We start from the raw sequence: 23,263 nt of genomic DNA on the forward strand, positions 1-23,263 counted from the left end.
CTTGGGTAACTGAGTAACTTCAAACCAATTTGAAAATAGTCTGGAATTTATGCACTTCAAATTCCACTAACGTCCTTTATAATGATTAATGCTTGTCTAATTATTATAAATTCTTTTTTTTTACATTATAATTAAAGTTTATTCTATCAATTATTGATAATTAAATTGGAAATATTATTTAAATATGTATTTAATATTTTTTATTTGCAAATGAATGTTTTTATTCAGTTTACGATATTCATGATTAAGAAAACAATTCAGTATTGTTAGCTATTATTAAATTATATATTTTCTTGGTACTGGCTATAGGTGAAATTTCGAGGTCATATACATTAGTTGTGTCATATACAACTAATGTATATGACCTCGAAATACAACACAAATACATAACAATACGAAACAAATACAGTATTTTGTCACTTATAAAGATAAATTGAATATTTTAAACCATTGCAAAATCCACATAGACATAGAATCAATACTTATTACTTGCAATGTTTTCTTTATTTTTATATATAGTAAAATTAAACATGAAGTAATATTGAAATTCATTCACCCAAGATGATATTAATTTGTAATTTTTAAAGTTTTATTTGATTTTATAGCATACTCCATAGTCACATTCTATTTTTAACTGTATAATAAGGCCATAGTAATCTCATTTTAATATATCATATTTACTTTGATATATGACTGACCTCGCTTTGCTATTTTAGAAACTTAAAATACTTTTTACCACTTTTGATTTTTCTGTGGATCTGAGAATAATTTGACATTTCTCATTCAATTTTTTTTGTATTCATAGTACTTAGTAAATATTTTTAATGTATTAAATAGATTAGTCTTATATTCTTTTTCAATGTTTACTTTTAAATTAACATATTCGTTTTTTGTAATAATTTCTGAAATGTACTAGATAATTAGACAATTGTTTTACATTAAGCCTTTTCTTCAATATTATCTCGCTTGGATGCTTATGATTATATTTTTTTGCTCTGTGATCATTAACCCTACGACGCATCATGTTAACAGCCCGTAGTGTCAGCTGCAAGCGACCCCGCCACTAAACCACAACCACGACCCACTGTTGCGGTAGGTCCTTTCTTTAGCACTTCATTACACCATGCATGTCTAGTGATAATACATTCTTCACTTTATATAATATTGTTATAATTATATCTAGATTCTTGTTTATTGATATATAGTGTTACTTTTGGGTATTTGCATTTATTATTTGCATATTAACTTTATAATACACAAAAGGGAAATAATATAATTAAACACAATTATTTTTATCCTTTTTCCGTTCAATATAGAAAACCGGAAAATGGAATGCGATGCACGTGAGAATCGCGTGGGAGATCTACAACCATCAGCAGAAGGAAAAGACCGGGGGCGGCAGCGTGCTGCCCGGCGGCGACAAAGACAAGCTACGGCCGTTCCCTGCGCCCGCACCGCCGCCGCCCACCGCCTACCGCTCGCCGTACGAGTTGCCGCCCGCGCCCTACCTGCCGCACCACGCGCCGCTAGGTACCATCCGCCTCGAGCCCTCGCGGCACCCCGCGCTAGCGTCGCCGCTCCCGCCCCTGTCGCCCCTCGCGCCGCCTACTCATGGAGGTTTGCGCGTTTCAGGGGTATCGCCGTTCGCTCGATACGGCGCCGGCGCTTTCCCCGGCGCCCCCGCCGCGTTCGGCCTCTCCCCGTACGGGCGCGATCTCGCGCTCTCCTCATCGCTGCACGGTGTCCACCATGCGCCGCCCCTGGGCGCCTTGCACGACGCGTGGCGCGGCGTCCGACCGCCGCCCGCCGTCGCCGTGTCCGCATCCACCTCGGTCGCCGCCGAGGTGCGCCGCGAGCACGAAGAACGCGAACGCGCGCGCCGCGAACGGGAGGAGCGCGAACGCAGAGACCGCGAGGAGCGCGAGCGGCGTAAGGCGAGAGAGCAACGCGAGCGGGAGCTCGAGCGGACGAGGACGCGCTCCCCGCTCAGGAACGGCGCGCCAGAAGGGATGAAGGATGAGCGCAAAGAACCCCCGCGGCCGCCTCCCCCCTCGCTAGCTACATACCCGCCACCACCGCCCTGGGACCCGTACCGCGCGTTCGACACGCTCCACCACATGCGATTTGCGCCACTCCTGGAGGCGACGATCCGCGCAGAGGAGGACCGCGCCAAGATGCTGAGCGCGTACGCCCACCACCAACAGCTGAAGTCGTCGCCGCTGCTGCACCGCGCGTTGCCGCCACATGCACCCCTGCCGCCGCTGGGTGCGCACCCGCCACTAGCGCCGCTGGCGCCGCTCGCTCCGCCGCTCGCCCCGCTCGCGCCGCTCGCTCCATTAGACCTGCTCAAGAAGGAGGAACCACGATGATAACGACGCGGCGCGACCGCCGGCTCCAACTGTACATAGAGTAGTGTAAACGACGTCGCAAGTGAGAGTACGACTAATTTAATGTATATCGTTTCGCATTATCGGTTTAGAAAATTATTTATTCTAACGTCGCTTGCCGATCGACGGTCGCTAGTCTCGCCGGGCGACGCCGCCTCGCTCGTCCGCCACCCGCGCGAGGCGGCGCGAAGGCTCCCCTCCCGGTATGTGCAATATAGGACGAAGACATTGGGCGCAAGCCGCCGCCGGCCTGTACACTACTGCTTGTTTATTTACATGGAAAATATCTATCGAGTTGTTATTGTGACCATTATTAGTTAATTATACATCAAATTGCTGATTATGTCGAAGATAGGGTTATCGAAATCACTATCGATATAATTATACATATTTATATATACTTTATAAATAAAATGTAAATATTAGTACGTAAATTAGTGTTAAAGTATAGAATTGGTTTATTTAACGTCATACAAAGGAAAATCCCATAAATTATTGTATCGGGAGTATAATTTACACTTCCGTTAAAAATCTCAATGGTTTTTCTATTGTACCAATGGAATTTTATTTATTAATTTGATGCTCCTACTAGTAACAAAGTTAAAATAATACAAGTTTGTATAGCAGTTGTGACATTTATCATTTAAATGCATTTAAAAGTATGTGATATTATTGTATTGTGAAATACAGTTTGTCTGACAACAAAGTAGTATCTCTGGTAAATTAAATAGGACTATTATAATATTCATTACAGTAAATGGTGAAACCTGTATAAATATTTCATAAATTATTTTGAAATGTTTTCATTTAAAATATTTGCAATAAATTTTGGCGATAAGTAACTATCTAGAAATCAATTTGTAAACAAGTAATAAACTCATTGCATTGATTGCCACTGAGTCAGACAAAATTAAATTTTAGTCTGTTGTAACACGTTACATCAGATAATTTACGTTTTTATAATCTCACGACCGACTCCGATGTGTATTATAGTTTACAAAATCATTCTGTATACTAAAAAGTAAATGAAAGCTTGGTGCGATTCAGAAAATACCATTAAAACTTTTGATTTTTATACCAATAAGATGTTTCATATCCTTTCCTCGATCCGCCTATTTTCGTTTCGCCCCCCCTTTAATTTGCCAAATTTTATTGAATATTCATTTTTGTTAATCTAACATTCATTCAAACCTCAACAATAGTAATATAAAAACAAGAATAAAATGCCAAAGTAGAGCAATAAAAATAAGAAACTGAATAAGTTACTAGAATGGATTACGCATTTTTGAAACCAGTAATATATCACCTACTATCACGACACCACTGGTCAAATATGCAAACTATGGCAACCATGTAATGGTTGAAATATGAACATATGTACGTAGTTGAAGTAGCTGAGATTCTTAGCGAAACTAAAATTAATTAATGAGGATTAAAATTTGTCTTTGTTAAATTAGCATATTGTGGTCCCTTGTATACCAAATTTCATTCAAATCTGTACAGCCAAGGTATTTTCTAACATTGGATAGATGAATAGTCTATCCCTCTTATTCAAACCTCTCATAAACCTATTTTAGTTATTGAACATTCTCTTTTGTCCTAAATTCCTAATTTGAAAGAATGTGACAAAATAATGTAATAGTTAAAATAGCTTTGTATAAAGTTTTTAGTTTTTATAAATAAAGGGGTATATTTTTAAATTTTACCCTAATGGTTGTTACCGCAATAAGAGAACCTGAAAGCACTGAATTCTTTTTAAAGATTATAAATCACCGCTTTTACTACGAGTGGTAAGTATCTAGATATAGTACCATTTTATCTTTGGAAGAGGTAACTACTAAGGATCCTGAAAAGCAGTAGCTTTTGCGTTTAGGCTTTTTTTAAAGGCCTAAATGTAAAAGACTTACCCATATTGTTAGCAGTGGGTCTGTTTTTTTTTAATGGGTGATAGTGGAATGGTTACCCCGCCTGCGCTATCGGTATACACTGATAGACCACCTGTTAGGGATGATAGTTGAGGATGAAACGGCAGGTCAGTTAGCCCATCGTGACGAATTCAACGTAGGGACTAACCTTTCCCCCGCGGGGCATTTTTTTTTTATTCGTGAAAATGGCATGGTTACCCCGCCTGCGCTATCGGTATACACTAGCGGGGTACCAGTGAACGGTGATAAGTGACGATGAAAAGGCAGGTCAGTTAGCCCATTGTGACGAATTCAATGATAAATTGCTCACGATAGTTTCCAGGGGAACCGCGTAGAGGTGGAGGGTATATTTATAGCAATGGGGACTAAACTCCCCATTACTAACAATCCCTTCCCCCCTTTCCGTGTTAGTAAATAATAGGTTATAAATACTTTCCCGACGTAGGGTAAATTTTAAATAGCACAAAGTCATGATTGTGCTTTTTTCCTCTATATTTTATGCTATTATTGATTTAGTTGTAGTTATAATGTATTTTCAAAATTTCTATGCTTAATTGTGTATTTCTGGCAACTAATATTAATGGCGTAAAAAAAAATAGTATAGTTAAACTATTTTTGTACTACTTTATTACTTTGGCTGATTATTCTACTCATATTAGTTTGACTAATATTCATACCTATAATTGGTTATTTGCCATAAATTCTACTAATTTTGGGTAAACCCTTTGTCAAACGTTATTTTCAAAAATATGTACCTCCATTCTGATAGTACCATTAAGTTGCGTTGTAACTAGTTATGAACGCACTTAGCAAAATTTGAATTACGGGCCCCTCTACTGACTTACTTTGTTGGAAGAAACAACTTAAGGGTTACGTCCCTTGCAGCCGACCGTCTAGCCAGCCCTTATCCTCAACGCTGACACTACGGTATAAATTAATTAATCTAATATTTCCCATTTTGCGCTGAGACTAAGAGAGTGGACTCTCAGATCGGAAGGCGGTTACTCCAAATGTTAATACTTTGGTTTTGGCGCGTTCCAGGAATAACAACAACAAAAATAGTGGGTATATACACGTATTGAAATAACACATAGGAGTTGAACAACGGCATTAACTGTAGTATAATATTTCGGCTTCGGGATGTAAAATATCCTCATTATACAGTCGAGAATGAGAGGTCATACGCCGTTACTACACGTGACTGGCTAACCGATCTTATTTATCCCTCACTGGTGTCCCGCCAGCGTATACTGTTAGAGTAGGCGGGTTACAAGAAATTACCTACATTTGCATAAACGGCGGCAACAGGATCACCCGGAGTACAGGGAAGTATTGTGAGACAATAAACAGCATCTATCCGATCATCCTATAAATTTGTGCCTTCATTTGACCCAGCTCGCTGTGTATTTCTTATTAATTACTATATTAATTAATAAAATTCATAGGTCGTAATACCATAGTTCTATTTTATCACTAAATAAAACTATTGGTTTTAATTATCCAGGGATGGGCAATAGGAAGAGGCCTATGATCAGCAGTAGACAGTTAACAGCTAACATGATGATTATGAAAACTATTGGGCCTGCACGGTACAAAGGATTGTCAGTAATGGTCGACCTCCACGTGGTTCCCCTCAAAACCCATCTTGATTAATTTTTATGGAATTCGTCAAGATGGGCTAACTGACCTACTTTCATCTTCATCTATCATCCCCCACTGGGATCGCACCAGCGTATAGGCGAGGTTACCATTTCATTATTAGCCATAAAACAAACTAGAAATTATCTCAATCTTTTAAAGTAGGTTACACGTACACGTACGCGCATGCACACACACACACACACACACACATATCAAACGGATCATAATGAAAGTCTCATTTCTGTACCCTGCCCCAGAAGACGGCCCTATTTATCTTACTGTCTTTGTGGATCTTTCTCAGCCTAATCTAGAAATTCATTAAAGCAGAAATATTTTAATAGAAAGTTGCCTTCCCTATAGAAATAATATTGTACTTGTATATTCTCTGAACCACAGGTATTGATAGAATTTTCAAAAAAAGAAAATATAATGCTTCCACTATATCATATATTATTGTAAAGAGGGTGAATTACAACATTAATTATAAATAAAATTTTCTAGTGTTCTGGGACTTATTTTATAATCTATTTTCTGTACCAAATCTGAACAGTCTTCATTCTTTTCACTTTCTTCTGTAGTTGGAGAACACCGTAAAGTAAAGCTTCAGCTGATGGTGGACAGCCAGGTACATAAATATCCACTGGCACAATTCGATCACAACCTCTAAAACAATAATATTACATTATTCTTTAATTTATCAATATTGGAAATTAAAACTTTTAATATATTATGTACATAAAAATTGATTATCATAACATAAATGGTGCCTTTAAGTTTCTGTATGCACAAACAAATTTTAGAAAACTGCTTAGCAAGCACCTTTATTAGTTATACAATCAGCCTTCTATTTTTTTAATTTTGGTTGTGCATTAATATCCTACTTTACATTATTTTATATACAGACACTTTGTGTATCTAACTTAATACATTTACTCTGATGTTGGTGCCATGTTAATCGCCAGGATTAAAATTATTGGTATCGATTTTGAGGCATTATTCCCTAGACCTATCTCTTAAATTTAAATTAGCTTTAAATTTAAAGCTTTTACTCTATGAACTAAATATTTATTATGAATTTGGTTTATATCAGTTCATTATATGTTGAAGACCGCATTGCAAAATCATATTTCTCACATATAGACTGGCTTTTTATTTTTAATTACATATTATTTTTTTAATATTTTTTTAATGTACAATAATTCTATGTCAAATTAACTAAATCCGCTATATATGAATCGACTATTGTACATATATTTAAATCATGCCCAGCGGTGTACAAGTGATCCCTGATTAAAACATGTTGTGTGCTCACTTGTGAGCATATGGGCCGGTAATGTTGTTGCGGAGTGACCCACCGGTGGGCATGCAGTCTTCAACGTGTTAAACAAGGCTATCAAATTAAATTATTAATTATCGAGATAGGTTTAAAGAATGGTGCTCAGAATCTACCCCATTATCTTATTTTTTTTTTAAACAAAACCTTGAGAATAAATATTTTCTTTTTTTTTTAAAGAATACTTAATATTTTACCTTACAACGGAATAAGAGTAATGATAGTATCCACCACCATTAGCACAGCTACCCATAGAGATCACCCATCTAGGATCTGGCATTTGGTCATACACTTTCCTTAATGCTGGTGCCATTTTATTAGTTAATGTCCCAGCTACAATCATTACATCTGATTGACGGGGTGAAGCTCGGAATACTACACCATACCTAGAAGATTTGAATTTAATAAATGTCTGAAATCAACACTTATATACAAAATTTGTAAGCATAATCCTTATGACAATATAATTACAATATGTTCCAAAATATAAAAAAAAAAAGAAAATAAATAAAAAGTATTCTATGAGTATGTTAATCCATGTAAAATATGGTTCACCCATGCCTTTCATAAAATGTAACAAATAAACATTTACACAAACTTGCATTTATAATATAGCTAGCTATATGGAATGGCTTTGCCCATATGAATCAAAATAAATAGAATCTTGCATTTGACTATATGATATCTTACATATTAAATTTTATTTAAAGTAGTTGAGCCATTTAAGCATTATTCGAAATGAATATACATATATACGAGGTTTGTCCGGAAAGTACGTATAAAAGTTTTTTAAAAATTTTATTTTACAATTATTCAGGTAAATCAATTTTATCCCCTTCAAAGTACTCCCCCTGTGACATAATGCACTTGTGCCAACGCCGTTTCCACTGTGAGAAGGCTCCTTGAAAGTCCTCTGGTTGTAGGTTTCTCAGCTGCCCCGTCGTGCTTTTTTTATCTCATTTATGTCCCCCAAATATACCAATTTGGTTTTTGGGAACAAGAAGAAGTCACACGGGGCCAAATCCGGCGAATAGGGGGTGTTCGGTCACCGTAATGGAATTTTTACTCAAAAACTCACGGACAACAAGAGAGGTGTGGGCAGGGGCATTGTCGTGGTGAAGAATCCAACGCCCCTCTCGCGCCAATTCTGGACGAACTCGTGCCACACGAGCTTTATTCTGAGCACATCGACGTAGAATTTTCCATATGGACATATATACAATAACATCGAACTCTTTCTCGGCCCTCTCTGAATCTTTTTAGCCACTTGTGGACGGTTGGTTCCTTCACAGCATCATCCCCATAAACTGTTCTGAGATCGGCAAAAATTTCACGGCCATTCTTGCCAGTTTCGAGAGAAACTTGATTACGACGCGCTGCTCTTCAACGGAAGCGGGCTCCATGCCGACGGGGTTTCGTTAAGAGGTAACTTGCACCGCACGGCGGTCAGACCAGAACTGAAGCATTGTTAGGGACATAAGGAAGGGGTCCTGCGCTTACCTGGCCTCCCCACTCCTCTTTCTCGCATTCCAGAACACTTTTATACGAACTTTCCGGACAGACCTCGTACAATAACATCACCTGCACTAATGGTTTATGCTAATAGGGCAGCAGTAAGGGGTGCTAGATGAGAATAAAAAGGCAGGTCAGTTAGCCCATTGTAATGAATACACCTGAAATTCACCATGATAGTTTCCAGAGAGGACCATGTGGAGGTTGACCTGACAGAGTATATTGCTAACAATAAGACTGGTGGCTCACATTACTAACAATCCCTTCCTCCCCTCTGTAAGTGGATATTTACCCATACCTTCACGTGTGTTTATTTGGTATTCATTACTAACATAGTATTATAAAATTACCTGTCCATATCATAGCGAGGGGCAGCAATATGCATCATCTCTACAGCACAACAAGCTAAACCAAATGTCATGGGCCACATTGAACCTTTACGGCCCCAGTTCAATAAATCGTCAAGTCGTGCAACAGCAAATTCTGCCATGTTCGTAGCATCTTGAAAAGGCGAATACGGTCTTCTTTCATTGGGATTCGGTGCAGGTAAATGAGTTTGGCGAACTTGATCAACGATTGGAGAGAAAACACCCTTCTTTACAACTGAAAGTACCGTACCGGGAGTATTGACAGCCAAAGCTTTTATTGCCTGCATATTTATATTTACCTGAAAGATATGCGCAACATCATTATTAAAAATAACCACAATAATATTTTTGGAAAGGGCACGAATCAAAAAATTGGCTATTGAAAACGAAAATATAATGATAGAAAATAGACTCACAAATATAGTTTGTTACATGAACTAGGAGATAACTAAAATACGCTTTTATCTTATGAACTAAGCTAGAAAATTATAACAATTTTACGTAATTTCAGAGTGCGTTTACGAAGTTGCCTAAATAATAATTGCATGTTTGACAGTTTATTCGTGTTTACGAAGGATAGTTTTAAAAAATATTTCATATAAAAACTATTATATATACTATAAATACTATCAATAGAATATAAAAAAAAACTTTTTGCGAATTAATTTCTAGTTTTAGAAGATAAACATATCTGCATACAAAATTTTGAAACTGCTTGTAATTTGTGGCTTGCTTCTTCAAACACACAGATTAGTGCTTGAACGTTCCGCTAAGCTATCAATGACAGCTCATCGAATGTCAATGCTAAAACGATGGCAGTCTGTTATTTTTAATATATGTCAAATTTAATTTAAACATTTTCATTTTTTTAAATAACATCTATTAGATGTGTTTGAATATTATGATAAGAATAGGTTTTAAAATAAATATTCAGACCTTTGAACATAGTCTTTTTAATGTGTGATATTCAGATAAGAGTTAGTAAAGGATAAATATAATATTCATTTTATAATATAATATATAATATATTGAATAAAAAATTAATGTTACTGAATATCCTTAAGGACAATTACTATTCACATACTAATCATATTTAATAACAATGAGTTCAATCCAAAAGGTATAGTTGAAATTCATTCAAATTTACTTTTCTAGAATTTTAGTCGCTACTTTCCCTTATTGTTACTTTGCCTGTCATGTCTAATATTCACCAATTTTCATAAATATAACTATATAAAAAATTCAAATTCATTGTGTAGCACTCTTTCACAAGTTTATATTATTGTTTCCTTGAACAGTTTACTTTTACAATATTGTTTAATTCGAGTTTTTACCTAATATAATTTCATATATATCGTGGTAGTCGTAGAATACTGACAGGTCTTTATATGTAATATTTGTCAGATCCATCAGTATTCTACGACTATAACGATATGATTTATATATACTCATCACTTTTTCTTTAATGCAATAACACTTTTCAAGGTAAGAAAATGGTGTAATTTTGAATTTGATGAAAATGAACCACAAAAAAAGAACATAAAGAATCCTAAGCAGTCTGAAAATATGTTATTAGAGGAGGTAAGACATATAATACTATATATACTATACTATATAATATATAAAATACAAACATTAAAATATGTACCAGTTGGGTTGTTTCTGAAGTACTACTATGTCTACACCCATGGAAGCTGCCCTAAAATTTATTATAATTTTATTTTCATTAAGTGAAGTAGTATATATTAGACTACAAAAATTCATTTTTAAAGTAATATAAACTAACATCTACAAATACATGTATAGATGTTTATCAATATATCAAACTGTAACTAAACAGTCTATGCATGCATTACACAAAAATCACTGGCTGTTTGATTTTTTTGCCGGTTAAAAATAATATGGTAACCCCGCCTACACTAATGGGATACGCTGGCGGAGCACCAGTGAAGGGTGATAGATGAGAATGAAAACAGGCCAGTTAGCCCATCATGATGAATTCATCAGGAATTAACCATGATAGTTTCCAGGGGAACCGCGAGGAGGTTGACCTAGTTGGGTATATTGCTAGCAATGGGATTCTCAGTTTCCTATACTTACAATCCCTTTCCCCCCTGGATGTTTGGTTAGGTAGTACTCACACAGACATTGCATGCAGTCTAATATCAAATTCAAATTTTATATATAGTATTATTATATAGGTTGTTTTACATATTATCCCATTAATTAATTAAGTTTGTATGTGGTAACTTTCCAATTTAAAGTTTATAATATACTTACATACATAACTTTTTACCAACTACAGAAAGTGGCCATTTCTAAAATTGAAAAATCTGACTATGGACATGGAACAGTAAATATTAATGATAAAAATTGGATGAAAACTTTTGATCCTGTAATAGTTGAAGATTTAGCTATCCATAATAAAAAAATACAGGAAGTGGAAGAATGGTTAAAATCTTGTGCTGGGAAAAATCAGAGTGACATACTACTCATGACAGGTCCAGTGGGCTCTGGGAAGACAATTACAATTTCCATACTTGCAGCCAAACATAACATTAAAGTTACAGAATGGATTACACCACTGGATATTGATATGCCTTCTGATTATGGTAAGACTGTTTCTTCATGTCAATGTCAGCAAAATTATAAAAATAGATGTTGCCTGTTGTTTATATACAACTTAGAATAAAAGAATAAAAATCTCAAGTCAGAGTAAACAGAAGAACCTATATGCCTTCCATTAATAAATTTGAATAGACCAAATAAAGCTGATTTAATGCAGGTCTATATATATATATATATATATTGTTAAATAAATTTCTTACGTAAATATTTCATTTACTGAATTTAATATTGCTTTAATTTCTAATGAAAAATAAATATTCCTGCATAACAATATCCTTTATTATCTTGTTAGGTGACTATGAATTTAAAGAAAAACAATCAACAAAGTTTCTAGAGTTCATCATAAAAGCTGCCAATTTTACCTCATTACTAGACAACAATGATAGAAAATTAGTAATAGTCGAGGATTTTCCAAATACTTTTATAAGGACACCATCAGAATTCACAGATGTTTTGCAGTAAGTTTATTAAGAAGTAATAATTTTTATTACTATATAAAGTACAGCAATGTTATTTCTAAATGCAAAAATATATTTTAGGCAATATAAATACAGAGCCAAATCACCAATAGTATTTATATGTTCAGAAACTCATTCAGACACAAAGAATACAGCATTGAATCTTTTTACTCCAAGCTTAAAGGAACAATTTCACATACATCATATTATGTAAGTATGTTAATAAATTATATGTTTTAAATGATTTTCTTAATACAAATTAGACTTACTATTAATGTTTTTTTGTGGCTTGCTTATTTTTATATTTATGTACAGTTACAAGATATTTATACAAACAATTTTATGGATAAAATATATACAAAAATTAAGATTTTTAAAATATTTTGGCATTTATCAATTGATATTGAGAATATTTTTAAACACGTTTCCAACACAAATAATAAAAAGGTAATTTAAACATTATAATTAGAAATTTTTAAAGATTGGTACTTAATGCATCAAACCTGACAATGATAAATAAAGATTGTGTCACACAATAATATTTACTTCAAATGTAAAAAATTCAGTTATTTTGATTTAAAAAGTAAACTATAGGACCAATTTGTTATTTCAGATAAAAAAGTAATTTTTCAAATCGCTTTAAAACTGATTGAATTATAAGGTAACAAAAAAAAAGAATTTAGAACATCCTTATTTTTGAAGTCGGTTGAAAACAAGGAAATCTTAAAACAGGTGGCAATACATATAATAAAAAAAAATTCACAATAATAAAAAGTAATATTAATTTCAGGTTCAACAGCATATCTACAACAGGTTTAAAATTTGCGTTAAAACGAGTATCAGAAATAATAAGTAAGAAACATAAGGCGGTATATAATGTTCCTACAGCAGATATGATAGATTGTGTTGTAAACTCTTCAGCGGGCGATGTAAGATCGGCGGTCTTAAATTTACACTTCGCATGTCTAAAAGGTTATTCATCTTTCTATTTATATTTTTAGTATATAAAAATCTTACGGAAATAACTATATACCTCTTATTTCAACCAGAAATGTTCTCCTCTTGAAAATTGATAATCAAAAAGTAGGTCACCCTATAAGAAAGTTCATCTCTATACCTTATTCATAGTAATTGTCGGCCTTTAAGCCCTAAAATGACCATTTCATCTTTTTAATAATAGAATCGACTTCTAATAGTATAATAAAAATTTATATTGTGTATAAATGTAACATGAGCTTATAGTTCGTTATATTCTGACTTATATGTTACTTTTATTTTTTACTGGTTAGTTGATTAGAATTATTTTAATTCTGCTAACATTAATTACTATCAACACTCGGAATAGTCAGGTAATCAATCACTACTATTACCTGACTATATTACCAGAAGTTCTATAATATATTAGTAATCAGTTAATTAATCTTATTTTGCAGGTTCAAACATGGATTTAGAAACAAGTATTGTAATAGAAAAAGAAACTAAAAGTAAAACAAAAAAGAAAAAGAATTCCAGTAAATTTCTATCACTTGGTAAAGACCAAACTGTGAACATTTTACATGGTGTTGGTAGAGTACTCAATCCTAAAGGTATTTTCTATATATATTATGAATGTTCACAATTCAATAGTTATATATTTGACTTTTTTTATGGGTGAAAATGGTATAGTAACCCCACCTGCGCTAGCGGAATACGCTGGCGAAGCACCAGTGAAGGGTGATAGATGAGAATGAAAACAGGTCAGCACATCATGATGAGTTCATCAGGAATTAACCATGATAGTTTCTAGGGAGAACCACGAGGAGGTCGACCTGGTTGGGTATATTACTAGCAGTGGGATTCTCAGTCTTCATTACTAACAATCCCTTTCCCCCCTATATTCGACTATTAACTAGGTATTAAGCTACTGAAATGTGGAATATTTAATGTAACAAAAAATTACAAAACGGCTTGTTTACAAATTTTTTTTTTATAGACAAGCTACTAAAATGTAGTTAATATTTTTTTTTTTATTAATGTCAATATTAATATTGTGTTTTTTCTTACAGTGGCTTTTACAGAAAAAGGCAAACAATTAACACACTCTCCAAAGGATGTGATTGAACAATTTTTGAGTCAACCTTCTTCTTTTGTAAACTTTTTAGAAGAGAATTATTTACCTCATTTCTCATGTTCAGATCACACTGATAAAGCTGCGTCTGCACTCAGTGATGCCGACTTTATGCTAGCAGAATGGAGAGTAAGTTACGAGTATAAATTGTTACGCAAAAACTTTTTTAATCACGAACACGCCGACAAACGACAAAATATTTTGCAAATACATACACTACATTATAAATATTGTTTCCCTTTTTCTGCAAAAAAAAAAAGAAAATGGCAGCATCACTCGTCCAAATTAAAATGGCATCGTTGGAGTAAATTTTATGAATTTCAAAAAATTTAAACTTAAAAAATATCATTTAATACAGATTGAAATCAAAGTTATTATCATTCTAAGATAGTTCAGCGGTTATTATATTATTATATAATCAGAACTTTTTGTCATTCTTCGTTTTCTTTTGGAAAAGAATTTAATTGAATTTGTCTACAAGTGAAATTAAATTCTTATATCTTGTACTTGTCATAATGGTTTTTATATGTTAAAGAAAAAAACAATCTTTTCCCTACTAGTATTGAATTCTATCGTTGCTAAACCTCTATATTTTATTTTTGTTTACCAAGACGTAGGCTACACGACTGCTGCAATTCTACGTGCGTCGTTTATTTTACTAATACCGTATTTTTACTAAGAAATTCATATCAACAATTTTTTACATCTGTGTACATATTCAGAGCCATTCATACTATATTACTTTATAGCCCAAGAATAAATCTGCAATGTGCTTAATAAGTAAATAAGTTTCACGAGTGAGCTCTTACGGGATCTCTTGAATAATCCACTTCCAGCAGTCATCTGGAGACCTCTCTATTCTAAGATATTAATTAGAAATGAAAATAATTTTATAAAACATTTATTTGTGTCAACAGGAAAAAATGTGCCAAGAATATGGATTATATACTGCAGTGGCTGGCATAATGCTAGCAAACAAAGCCCCTATATCAGCATGGAACCCTGTAAGAGGACCAAAGAATATGAAAGTTCAATACCCGTAAGTCAGTTAATATTAGATTTTTTTTTTTTTTTTGTTATTTTTCATGATTTCTTATGAGTTATGTTACAATGAATTTTCTTCATTACATTTAGGCCAGATATTGTTTTCTTTTTATTTAAAAGGAAAATTATTACTTAGTTACATACAAATTTTATTAAGATTTTTATTATTAAAATTGTTTTAAATGGGCTTTCATATTGCCTTAATATTTTAGGTCACCTCAAGAATTACGGCTTGATGTAAATTATTTATATAAAGGGAAGGTGCTGGTTATGGATTATCAGACCTACAGCAAAATAATTGGATGCAACTCATCAGAACTGAATAATATATCTATACATTTATAATTTGTACAAAACCTCATCTGTCAATAAATAAAATAATAAATTATCAACTAGACAAATTATTACTGAAAATAGGTCATCGATAGGAAATTATATAAAACATGATATTAATGAAACATTAATAGGCAGGATCTATATTAAAGAAACATCAGGTATCAGGTATACATTTGCTTAATTTATTAAATGTAATACAAAATGTCAGAAACTTGGATAGCTTTTAAGCCTTATTATTAGTTGCAATTGGAACAGGAACTTTAGATCTGGGAACCAAAATAAAAAGATCAAATTACTATTACAATTTATTGACAAAGTCAAGAATCTTCTGGTTTACAAATAATAAAATAATATTAATTACATTAACAGTTCACTATTTTATGTGAATTCGTCCATCTGCACGACCGCCCATTATGTTGCGTTTCCATTTTGCAAGCTTTTGTAACAAAAACGTCCCATTAATATCGGTTAAACACGACTTCCTTGCACATAAACCGACAGAACACTACTTACCTCAGAACCTCTACTACCTTGCAGATCATATAAATTTTCAGATAAAATACAGGAAACGGATAATACTTACCTCCCAGATGTTTCTGGAATTGATCATTGGGGTTAATGAATGATGATCTCCTTAGAATAGCTATTATATTGCTGTTGTATTTGTGTGTATCTGTGATTGTATGTATATGGTTGTGTATATGAGTGGTCACGTGTATGTTTGTGTGGAGGAGTTAACGGGAGGAGGAGGAGGAGGACCTGGAGCGGCGGCGGCGGGGTGCCGCGCGTGGTGATCGCGACCGCGAGCGGCGGCGACGTGGCGGCGAGCGGCGGCGCGCCGGCGGGCTGCGGCGGCGGTACCTGCATAATACACAACAAACACATAAGGGTCCATTCTAAATCTCATTCACCCTCTAAATATAAATGTTATTTAATTCCGTCCCATCCGATCTCGTCCCGGCTTCGCATAGGCAAATACAATTTTCGAAAATAATGTATAGCCTAATGTTACTTGCTAATAATGTAGCTTTCTATATGTGAGAGTTTAAAAAATTGGTTTAGTTTTTGAGTGTATTCATTACAAACAAAGTATCAAATTTACATTTACAATTGACCATTTACAATTGAGTTAAAACTAGTTTATGTTTAGTTCTCTGTGATTACATACATGCATTGTTTCACTGAACCATCAAATTAATTTTTGAGAATAGAGCCTCGAAAAAAATTTTCTTTATATGTATTATTGATTACTCTTAATTTTATCAATAAGTACTCCACATATTAATATCGTTCACGAGTGTAAGATATTGAGTTCGCATTTAAATTGAACTCTACAATTAACATATTGCTTGAGAGCGGAAAACACATTTCATACTGAATTATTTCATCATTGTTCTAAAAGTCATTACTTCTCCTTTATTTTTCCATTAACATAGTTTAATCTTTGAGAATCTGAAACATTGTCATGTGATGAACCCACTACATAAAGTGGCGATCTCAATTCAGGTGGCTTTTGACCGTTCCTTGTGATTACAAATATAGGTAATGACATAAATATAGGTAAAGCATATTTACCTATATTTATGTCAAAAATTAGACACCACTTCTTCAAATGTGAGGGAAGCATTCTCTGGTACTACATCTGGTATACCTTGGTGGAGAGTGTCGTCGAGGCGGCGCGTGTCGCGGCGGCGGCAGGCGCGGTGACGGTCGCCGGGGCCGCGATGGCACCAACACCGGAGCCGCGGTGATCTCTTGCCCATCGATTTGTCCTAACGAAATCAAACAATATATTTTTCTATCTAAATTAATATTATAAAGAGGAAATATTCTATTTTTTTCTGTAATGGATAAACACAGATCTTGACTAATTCCAAAAATTCTTTTACGTATTAGATTTTTCTTTATCAGTTAAATATAGAATAATAAACAAAAATGTATGCACTGGTGGTGTACCAAGCTACCTAAACCTCATACTTATCATAAACAGCAGATGTTTTTGTAATTTGTTTAATGAATTATTAATAATGTAAGTTTTATTGTTAAGTGCTTAGTTTTTAGATGCTGACCTCCATCCATGTGTTTCATTGCATTTTCTGCTTCATCCGGATTGCTAAATTCCACATAAGCATAACCACGTCCATTATGGGGATGCAGTCGATCCATTGGGAACTCTACAGCCTTCACACTACCATATGTCGAAAATATTTCATGTATATGATCCCGAGTTACATTTAATGAAAGCCTTCCAATATGGATACGTGTTGGTCTCGGGGGAGGGGAACGTTCGCGCTTTTTACGTGCTGGTGATCTGAATAACAAAAAGATTATGATTTTATATTTCTAGTTGTATACATACATAAAAGTTACATACATAAAGTAATTGTACTTCATATCATACTACCCTTTATTGCTAATAAAGGGCATGACACAGTTTGGCAAATTGATATATATATATATATATATATATATATATATATATATATATATATATATATATATATATATATATATATATATATATATATATATAGTAAATATGAATTTGTTGTATCCAAATAAAATCTAAAAATAATTTGCAAGCTCAGGTAAATATGCTGACTTTTAATGAAAATGTCATATTGCCATATATGTATCTCCAACAAATTGAAATATCCTGTATCAATTTTAGCGTAAAATTTTATTGTTAGAGTTTTTGCTAAACTTTACCTGTCATGCTTGTCCTTGGTTTTTACTTTATCGTTAGGTGGTGCTGATAATTTCTTCTTATCACCCAAAGGCGATCTGTCTCTTATTTTATCCCTATCTGGTTCGCGTCTATCCTTTATAGGACTTTTATTATGAACATCGCCAGTTCTGAAACAAGTTAAAATATTATTTTTCTAATAAACAAGTAGGTAATATAATTTCCGATTATATTAGAATTTTCAACTTGCCAACTTGAAGGCGATGATTTTGACTTTTATTATTATCAACACAAAAATGTAAAACTTACAGAACTTGATCATCTGACAGAATAGTTATGCAATACATGCTCTACCTTTAATAATACCTAAAAATACAAACATTAGTATTCACAAAAAAGTTTAATATAGTCAAAATTATTTATCATTAGTATATAGATCTGTGTCCATACCAGGTATACATAATATTAGATACCAATGTCTATAAAACCTATTTATGTTATTCTTATTTTGTACTTCATGTCTGTTACATTTATACTACTTATGTGTTTGTCGTTTGCACATAACCAATATTTATTAATTTATGTAAAAACAACATTTAGGCAGAATATTCATAGTAATTAGAATTTCCTCTTTTTTTAACTACTTACTTCTTCTTTGGTCTTGTACGATCATGGTTACTGCTGCTACTACTAGAAGAACTTGAAGATGAAGACGATCGAGAGGAGCTGCCTGAACTACTTGATGATGAATGTGAAGATGATCGTGACGAACTGCTCTCTGATGAACTGAAAAATATTTCAATAAGTATAAAATATTCTATATACTTTTGCCATGCGATCCTGGCATAGAATAGGCCACTCCTTCCTTTCCTGTAGGTGTCGTAAGAGACGATTAAGGGAGGGTGAGGGATGGGCAGCAGCTTTCCTCTTAAAACATTTACAAAGCCTAACTGCAGTTGCTAATCTGCCTGTCAAACATAGCAGCTACCGGCAAAACCACACAAGGGGACTGTTTATGTTCAGCAGTGGATAGTTAAAGGCTTTGATTTGATGATGATGATGAATCAATACACAAGTTTTTACTCCAAGTGATACACCTATTAAGTCTAGTATTTATATTTATACAAAGCAAGATAAACTTCAATTATAACACTTCCTATTAAATACTATTATAAATGTGAAAGTTTCCACTGGATGGATAGATGTTATTTACTCTTTCACACAAAAACTACCAAAGGGATTTAAATCAAAGAAACATGGATGCTTTGAAACATGGATGAATGCCTATCTTAAAACATAAGAAACCTTATATAACGATTCACACAAAGCCCACATTATGACTAGTAATTATATATTTATATTATTAAATATTTCGGAATAATAATGTTTTTAGAAGATTAAAATATTAACCACACCTGTGCTATTGGTATTTGCTAGCAGATCACAATGAGGGATAATAGGTGAAAATTAAATTTCCAAGAAATAACTACATTCAGAATTAACTATTTTCAGAAGAACCAGATAAAAAAAACCTGTTATATTATTAGTAATGTACCTGTTTGACTCCATTACTAACAATACCTTTTCCTCTATAACATTAGGTTCTTTTTTAATAGATGATAATGAAATGATCACCCTGTTTGAGAGATGATGTGAATGAAAAGGCAGATCAGCTAGCCCATCCTGATAAATACACCAGGAATTTAGCATGATGGTTCGGGGGGAGGGGGGGATGTGACTTGATATATCTAGCAATGGAAATGGTAGTCCACATTACTAACAATCACACCTCCCCTGACAGAGCATATTACTATTGGATTTATAACAATATGTTAATACAGTCAATTGCTAAGGAAAAAAGGATTATTAACAATAAGATAGCAATCCTATTGCTAGCAATATACCCTATTGGAAAGAAGGGGCTGTTATGACACAATGATTTCCAGGGGGCATACAGGTCAACCTGACTGGAAATCATAGTGGTTAATTAATCACAATGGGCTAACTAATTCACTCTACTACTCACTGGTGCCCTACCAGTTTATACTGATAGTGTAGAAGGGGTTACAATTCCCCTAAAAGGGGGGAGAGAGACGGGATTGTTAGTAATGGGGATTAGCATCCCTGTTACTAACAATATACTCTATCAGGTCGACCTCCTTTCAGTTCCCCCTGGTAACCATTTATGATAGATTTATAGTTTAAGTTGTTATGAGGGGCTAACTAAACTAACCTTTCACTTCATCCTCACCTATCATCCCTCACTGGTGCCCTGCCAGCAGACACCAACACCATATCCTGCGAGCAGGGTTAACATTCCATTTTCAGCCATTATAAAAATATACCCTATTAGGTCTACCTCCATACAGTACTGATCCAGAAACCATCATAACCATTTATTGTTGAATTCATCACAATGACCAAGTGACGTGTGTCATCTTAACCTATCATCTCTCAGTGGTACCTCGCCAGTGTATACCAATAGTGCAGTTGAGATTAGCATTCCATAATCATTCATTAAATGTACAGTTAAGTCAATTAACTTTTTTATTGTCTCTAACTTGAGTATTCTGAACTATCTCCCAGATATTTGCCAAATATACTAAATTTAAAGTAAACTAAAGCAGTGTTATATTAGTTTTTATATGCAGTTTGGTAATGATTTAGATAAACACTTTTCAAGAATTTTTATTATAGAATGGAAATTATTTTTCTTTAAATTTTATATAAAATTCAATATCTGCTTCTTTATCTTTTAATGTATTTTAGACCTCTAAAAGCGGGCCAGCTTGAAATTATTTAGACGGGTACACGACTAACATAACCTATACTTGTACCATAACTAAAATCACTTTTAGATATATTCAACAATTTAGTACAATACCTTCCACTACTATCGCTGCTACTGGATCCCGAATCACCTTTCTTCTTTTTATTCTCTTTATTTATTTTCTTTTTCTCTTTATCCGACGAAGCTGATGGTGACTTATTACGTGCCCTTAAAATGAAACCAAATAATTTTACTGGACTGGCAAGAAGACTAGTTATGAAATTTTTAATCAAGTATTACTTACATGTTATTATTTCATTAATATTGTAACGTAAATAGTTTTATATTTGCATGAATAATCAAAAGAAGGATACAAATCTAATAACACAAGCGCGTCTGGCCTAGAATTGCCAACTCCATTTTGTGTTTTCGGGTTAAATCGAATTTAAAAGGGGATGGAACTGTCCAAACTTTTATCGTATATAATTGATATATATATATATATAATATATAAGTGATAAGTTAAAATAATTACATCATTCAATAAAATTTCTATCAAATCAAATACAGAACTTGTAGGTATAACGAAATTAAATGGGCTAAAAGGCTAAGTTCTAAGTTGGCAACAATAATCCGTCCGACCGGCGTCCATACATTTTTCTGTTCTAGTTTTGCTACAAAGTTATATTATTATACAGCTTTATTAATTTTTTAATTTGTGCACAATATGTAAATAATAATATAAAATTGTAAATAATAATAATATAAAATGTAAATAATAATATATAATAAATAATAATATAAAAACCTTCAAGAAAAGAGTATATTCCTTTTTAAAAGGCCAGCAGCACACCTGTAATGCCGCTGGTGTTGTGGGTGATCATGGGCGGCGGTAGTCACTTACCATCAAATGAGCCGCATGCTCGTTTGCCCCCTGTGTTGTAAAAAAAATGAAAATTTTAAATAATCTCTGAGCTTCTAAGATCTTGAAATGTAAATTTTTATGAATTATGCAAAGAACCATCCCGATCACGTTAACAATCTAAAAAAAAAAATATCATAATTTGAACAACTCGTTTAGGAACTACGAGGCCACGAACAGACACACAGAAACACCAAACTTATAATACTCCTCATTTTACGACAGGGTTTAAAAATATTGACTAATATATATTCCTACGGAAAAAAACGACTTCAGTCGTAAACATGTAATTAACTAATTATTACATTATTTAAGAGCGTACTTAAGTTTTACTTACAGAAGTGTGGCAACATCGCAATTATCTGTTAATTTTTAAAAACATTTGAATATTTTCTAATATTTTTAAGATTTCTGACTGATTATTTAAAATGTTCTCTGCCAGCGAAAACATAGAACACATGGAATCCCATACCACCGTTAATTCAAAATCTCTCTCTCTAGATTCTATTTTAAATTGAATTTATAGTATAAGTATTCCATATATACCTAAATGTCAAAACATTCAAGTACCAAGGTTAAAATTAACATAACAGCATTTGATATATTTAACGCTTAGATTATTATTTATTGATATTTAAGTTCAAATCAAATTGATCCAATATTAAAATCTGAATCTATTTACAATCCATCTAAAATTTGGCTCACAGCTTACCTAATGTTCTTAATATCTATTAATTAAGGTGACATTGATGCTCCTTTCCACTTTGGGTTTGCTGGAAAAGAATTCTTTTAGGTCTAAATTTTCCTTTGTATATTTGTTTACCTCTGTTTTATTTTTTATATATAATTAGTGTGTACGATAAAGTATTAAGTAAAGCGGTTTACTCTGTCTTTCAACTGAGCACATGATTAGACAATAGAAGAATCTAAAAGAAGAACTCTCAGATATGTTGTCTGATATCAGACAGTTCATATTAAAACATTGCTGTGCAAATATTCAAGAGGCGATTTTTCGTGCTCTTTTATTATTTTATTCTATACGCGCTATTATTTTATTTATCTATTTATCCCTTATTAACAAAAACGTCTAACCTTATTTTAGTTATTAAAGTGTTTCTCTTTCTTTTGATTTAATTTCTTATTTGA

The 23,263-nt window shown here is 33.5% G+C and overlaps 4 protein-coding genes across 4 annotated transcripts in view; 2 read left to right on the plus strand and 2 right to left on the minus strand.

Moving 5' to 3' along the window:
• LOC113520763 (atrophin-1-like) overlaps positions 1–3,471 on the plus strand; it is a 72,300-nt gene extending 68,829 nt beyond the window's left edge. The window contains exons 15-16 of the mRNA XM_052897383.1: positions 1,033–1,092; positions 1,317–3,471. Of these exons, the coding sequence (XP_052753343.1) occupies positions 1,033–1,092; positions 1,317–2,369 (1,113 nt within the window). The 3' untranslated portion in view covers positions 2,370–3,471. The remainder of the gene's footprint in view (positions 1–1,032; positions 1,093–1,316) is intronic.
• Positions 3,472–6,380: 2,909 nt separating this feature from the next.
• Positions 6,381–9,732, minus strand: LOC113520573 (NADH-quinone oxidoreductase subunit B 2-like). Its single transcript, XM_026905943.3, has 4 exons — positions 9,583–9,732; positions 9,149–9,465; positions 7,484–7,672; positions 6,381–6,616 (listed from the first exon to the last, which is right to left on the minus strand). Exons 2-4 carry the CDS (start codon positions 9,451–9,453, stop codon positions 6,478–6,480), a joined length of 633 nt encoding a protein of 210 aa, XP_026761744.1. The 5' UTR covers positions 9,454–9,465; positions 9,583–9,732; the 3' UTR covers positions 6,381–6,477.
• A 288-nt stretch (positions 9,733–10,020) lies between these two features.
• Positions 10,021–15,795, plus strand: LOC113520618 (cell cycle checkpoint protein RAD17). Its single transcript, XM_026906005.3, has 10 exons — positions 10,021–10,286; positions 10,652–10,747; positions 11,472–11,778; positions 12,087–12,252; positions 12,334–12,462; positions 13,043–13,224; positions 13,686–13,838; positions 14,298–14,488; positions 15,277–15,398; positions 15,616–15,795. The coding sequence occupies exons 1-10, from the start codon at positions 10,269–10,271 to the stop codon at positions 15,746–15,748; spliced, it is 1,497 nt and encodes a 498-aa protein (XP_026761806.2). The 5' UTR covers positions 10,021–10,268; the 3' UTR covers positions 15,749–15,795.
• Positions 15,796–16,031: 236 nt separating this feature from the next.
• LOC113520616 (RNA-binding protein with serine-rich domain 1-A-like) lies at positions 16,032–21,657 on the minus strand. Its single transcript, XM_026906002.3, has 7 exons — positions 21,500–21,657; positions 21,310–21,423; positions 19,074–19,211; positions 18,449–18,595; positions 17,809–18,050; positions 17,391–17,511; positions 16,032–16,600 (listed from the first exon to the last, which is right to left on the minus strand). Coding segments are annotated over exons 1-7 (891 nt in total). The 5' UTR covers positions 21,502–21,657; the 3' UTR covers positions 16,032–16,473.
• Positions 21,658–23,263: the final 1,606 nt, after the last annotated feature.

Source organism: Galleria mellonella, unplaced genomic scaffold, assembly GCF_026898425.1.
Source record: "Galleria mellonella isolate WM207_F2 unplaced genomic scaffold, CSIRO_AGI_GalMel_v1 utg36, whole genome shotgun sequence".
NCBI classification, from domain to species: Eukaryota; Metazoa; Arthropoda; class Insecta; order Lepidoptera; family Pyralidae; genus Galleria; species Galleria mellonella.

Excerpts from the sequence above, each read along its gene's own strand:
- LOC113520616 (XM_026906002.3), bottom strand. Across the intron at positions 17,512-17,808 it reads AATGAAACACATGGATGGAG|GACAAATCGATGGGCAAGAG; the intron begins GTCAGCATCTAA and ends TGATTTCGTTAG. Across the intron at positions 16,601-17,390 it reads CGACGACACTCTCCACCAAG|GTACCGCCGCCGCAGCCCGC; the intron begins GTATACCAGATG and ends TGTATTATGCAG.
- LOC113520573 (XM_026905943.3), bottom strand. The coding sequence starts at position 9,453 with ATGCAGGCAATAAAAGCTTTGGCTGTCAATACTCCCGGTACGGTACTT. Across the intron at positions 7,673-9,148 it reads CCTCGCTATGATATGGACAG|GTATGGTGTAGTATTCCGAG; the intron begins GTAATTTTATAA and ends CAAATCTTCTAG. Across the intron at positions 6,617-7,483 it reads TACTCTTATTCCGTTGTAAG|AGGTTGTGATCGAATTGTGC; the intron begins GTAAAATATTAA and ends TTATTGTTTTAG.
- LOC113520618 (XM_026906005.3), top strand. Across the intron at positions 10,748-11,471 it reads AAAATATGTTATTAGAGGAG|AAAGTGGCCATTTCTAAAAT; the intron begins GTAAGACATATA and ends TACCAACTACAG. Across the intron at positions 12,253-12,333 it reads GAATTCACAGATGTTTTGCA|GCAATATAAATACAGAGCCA; the intron begins GTAAGTTTATTA and ends AATATATTTTAG.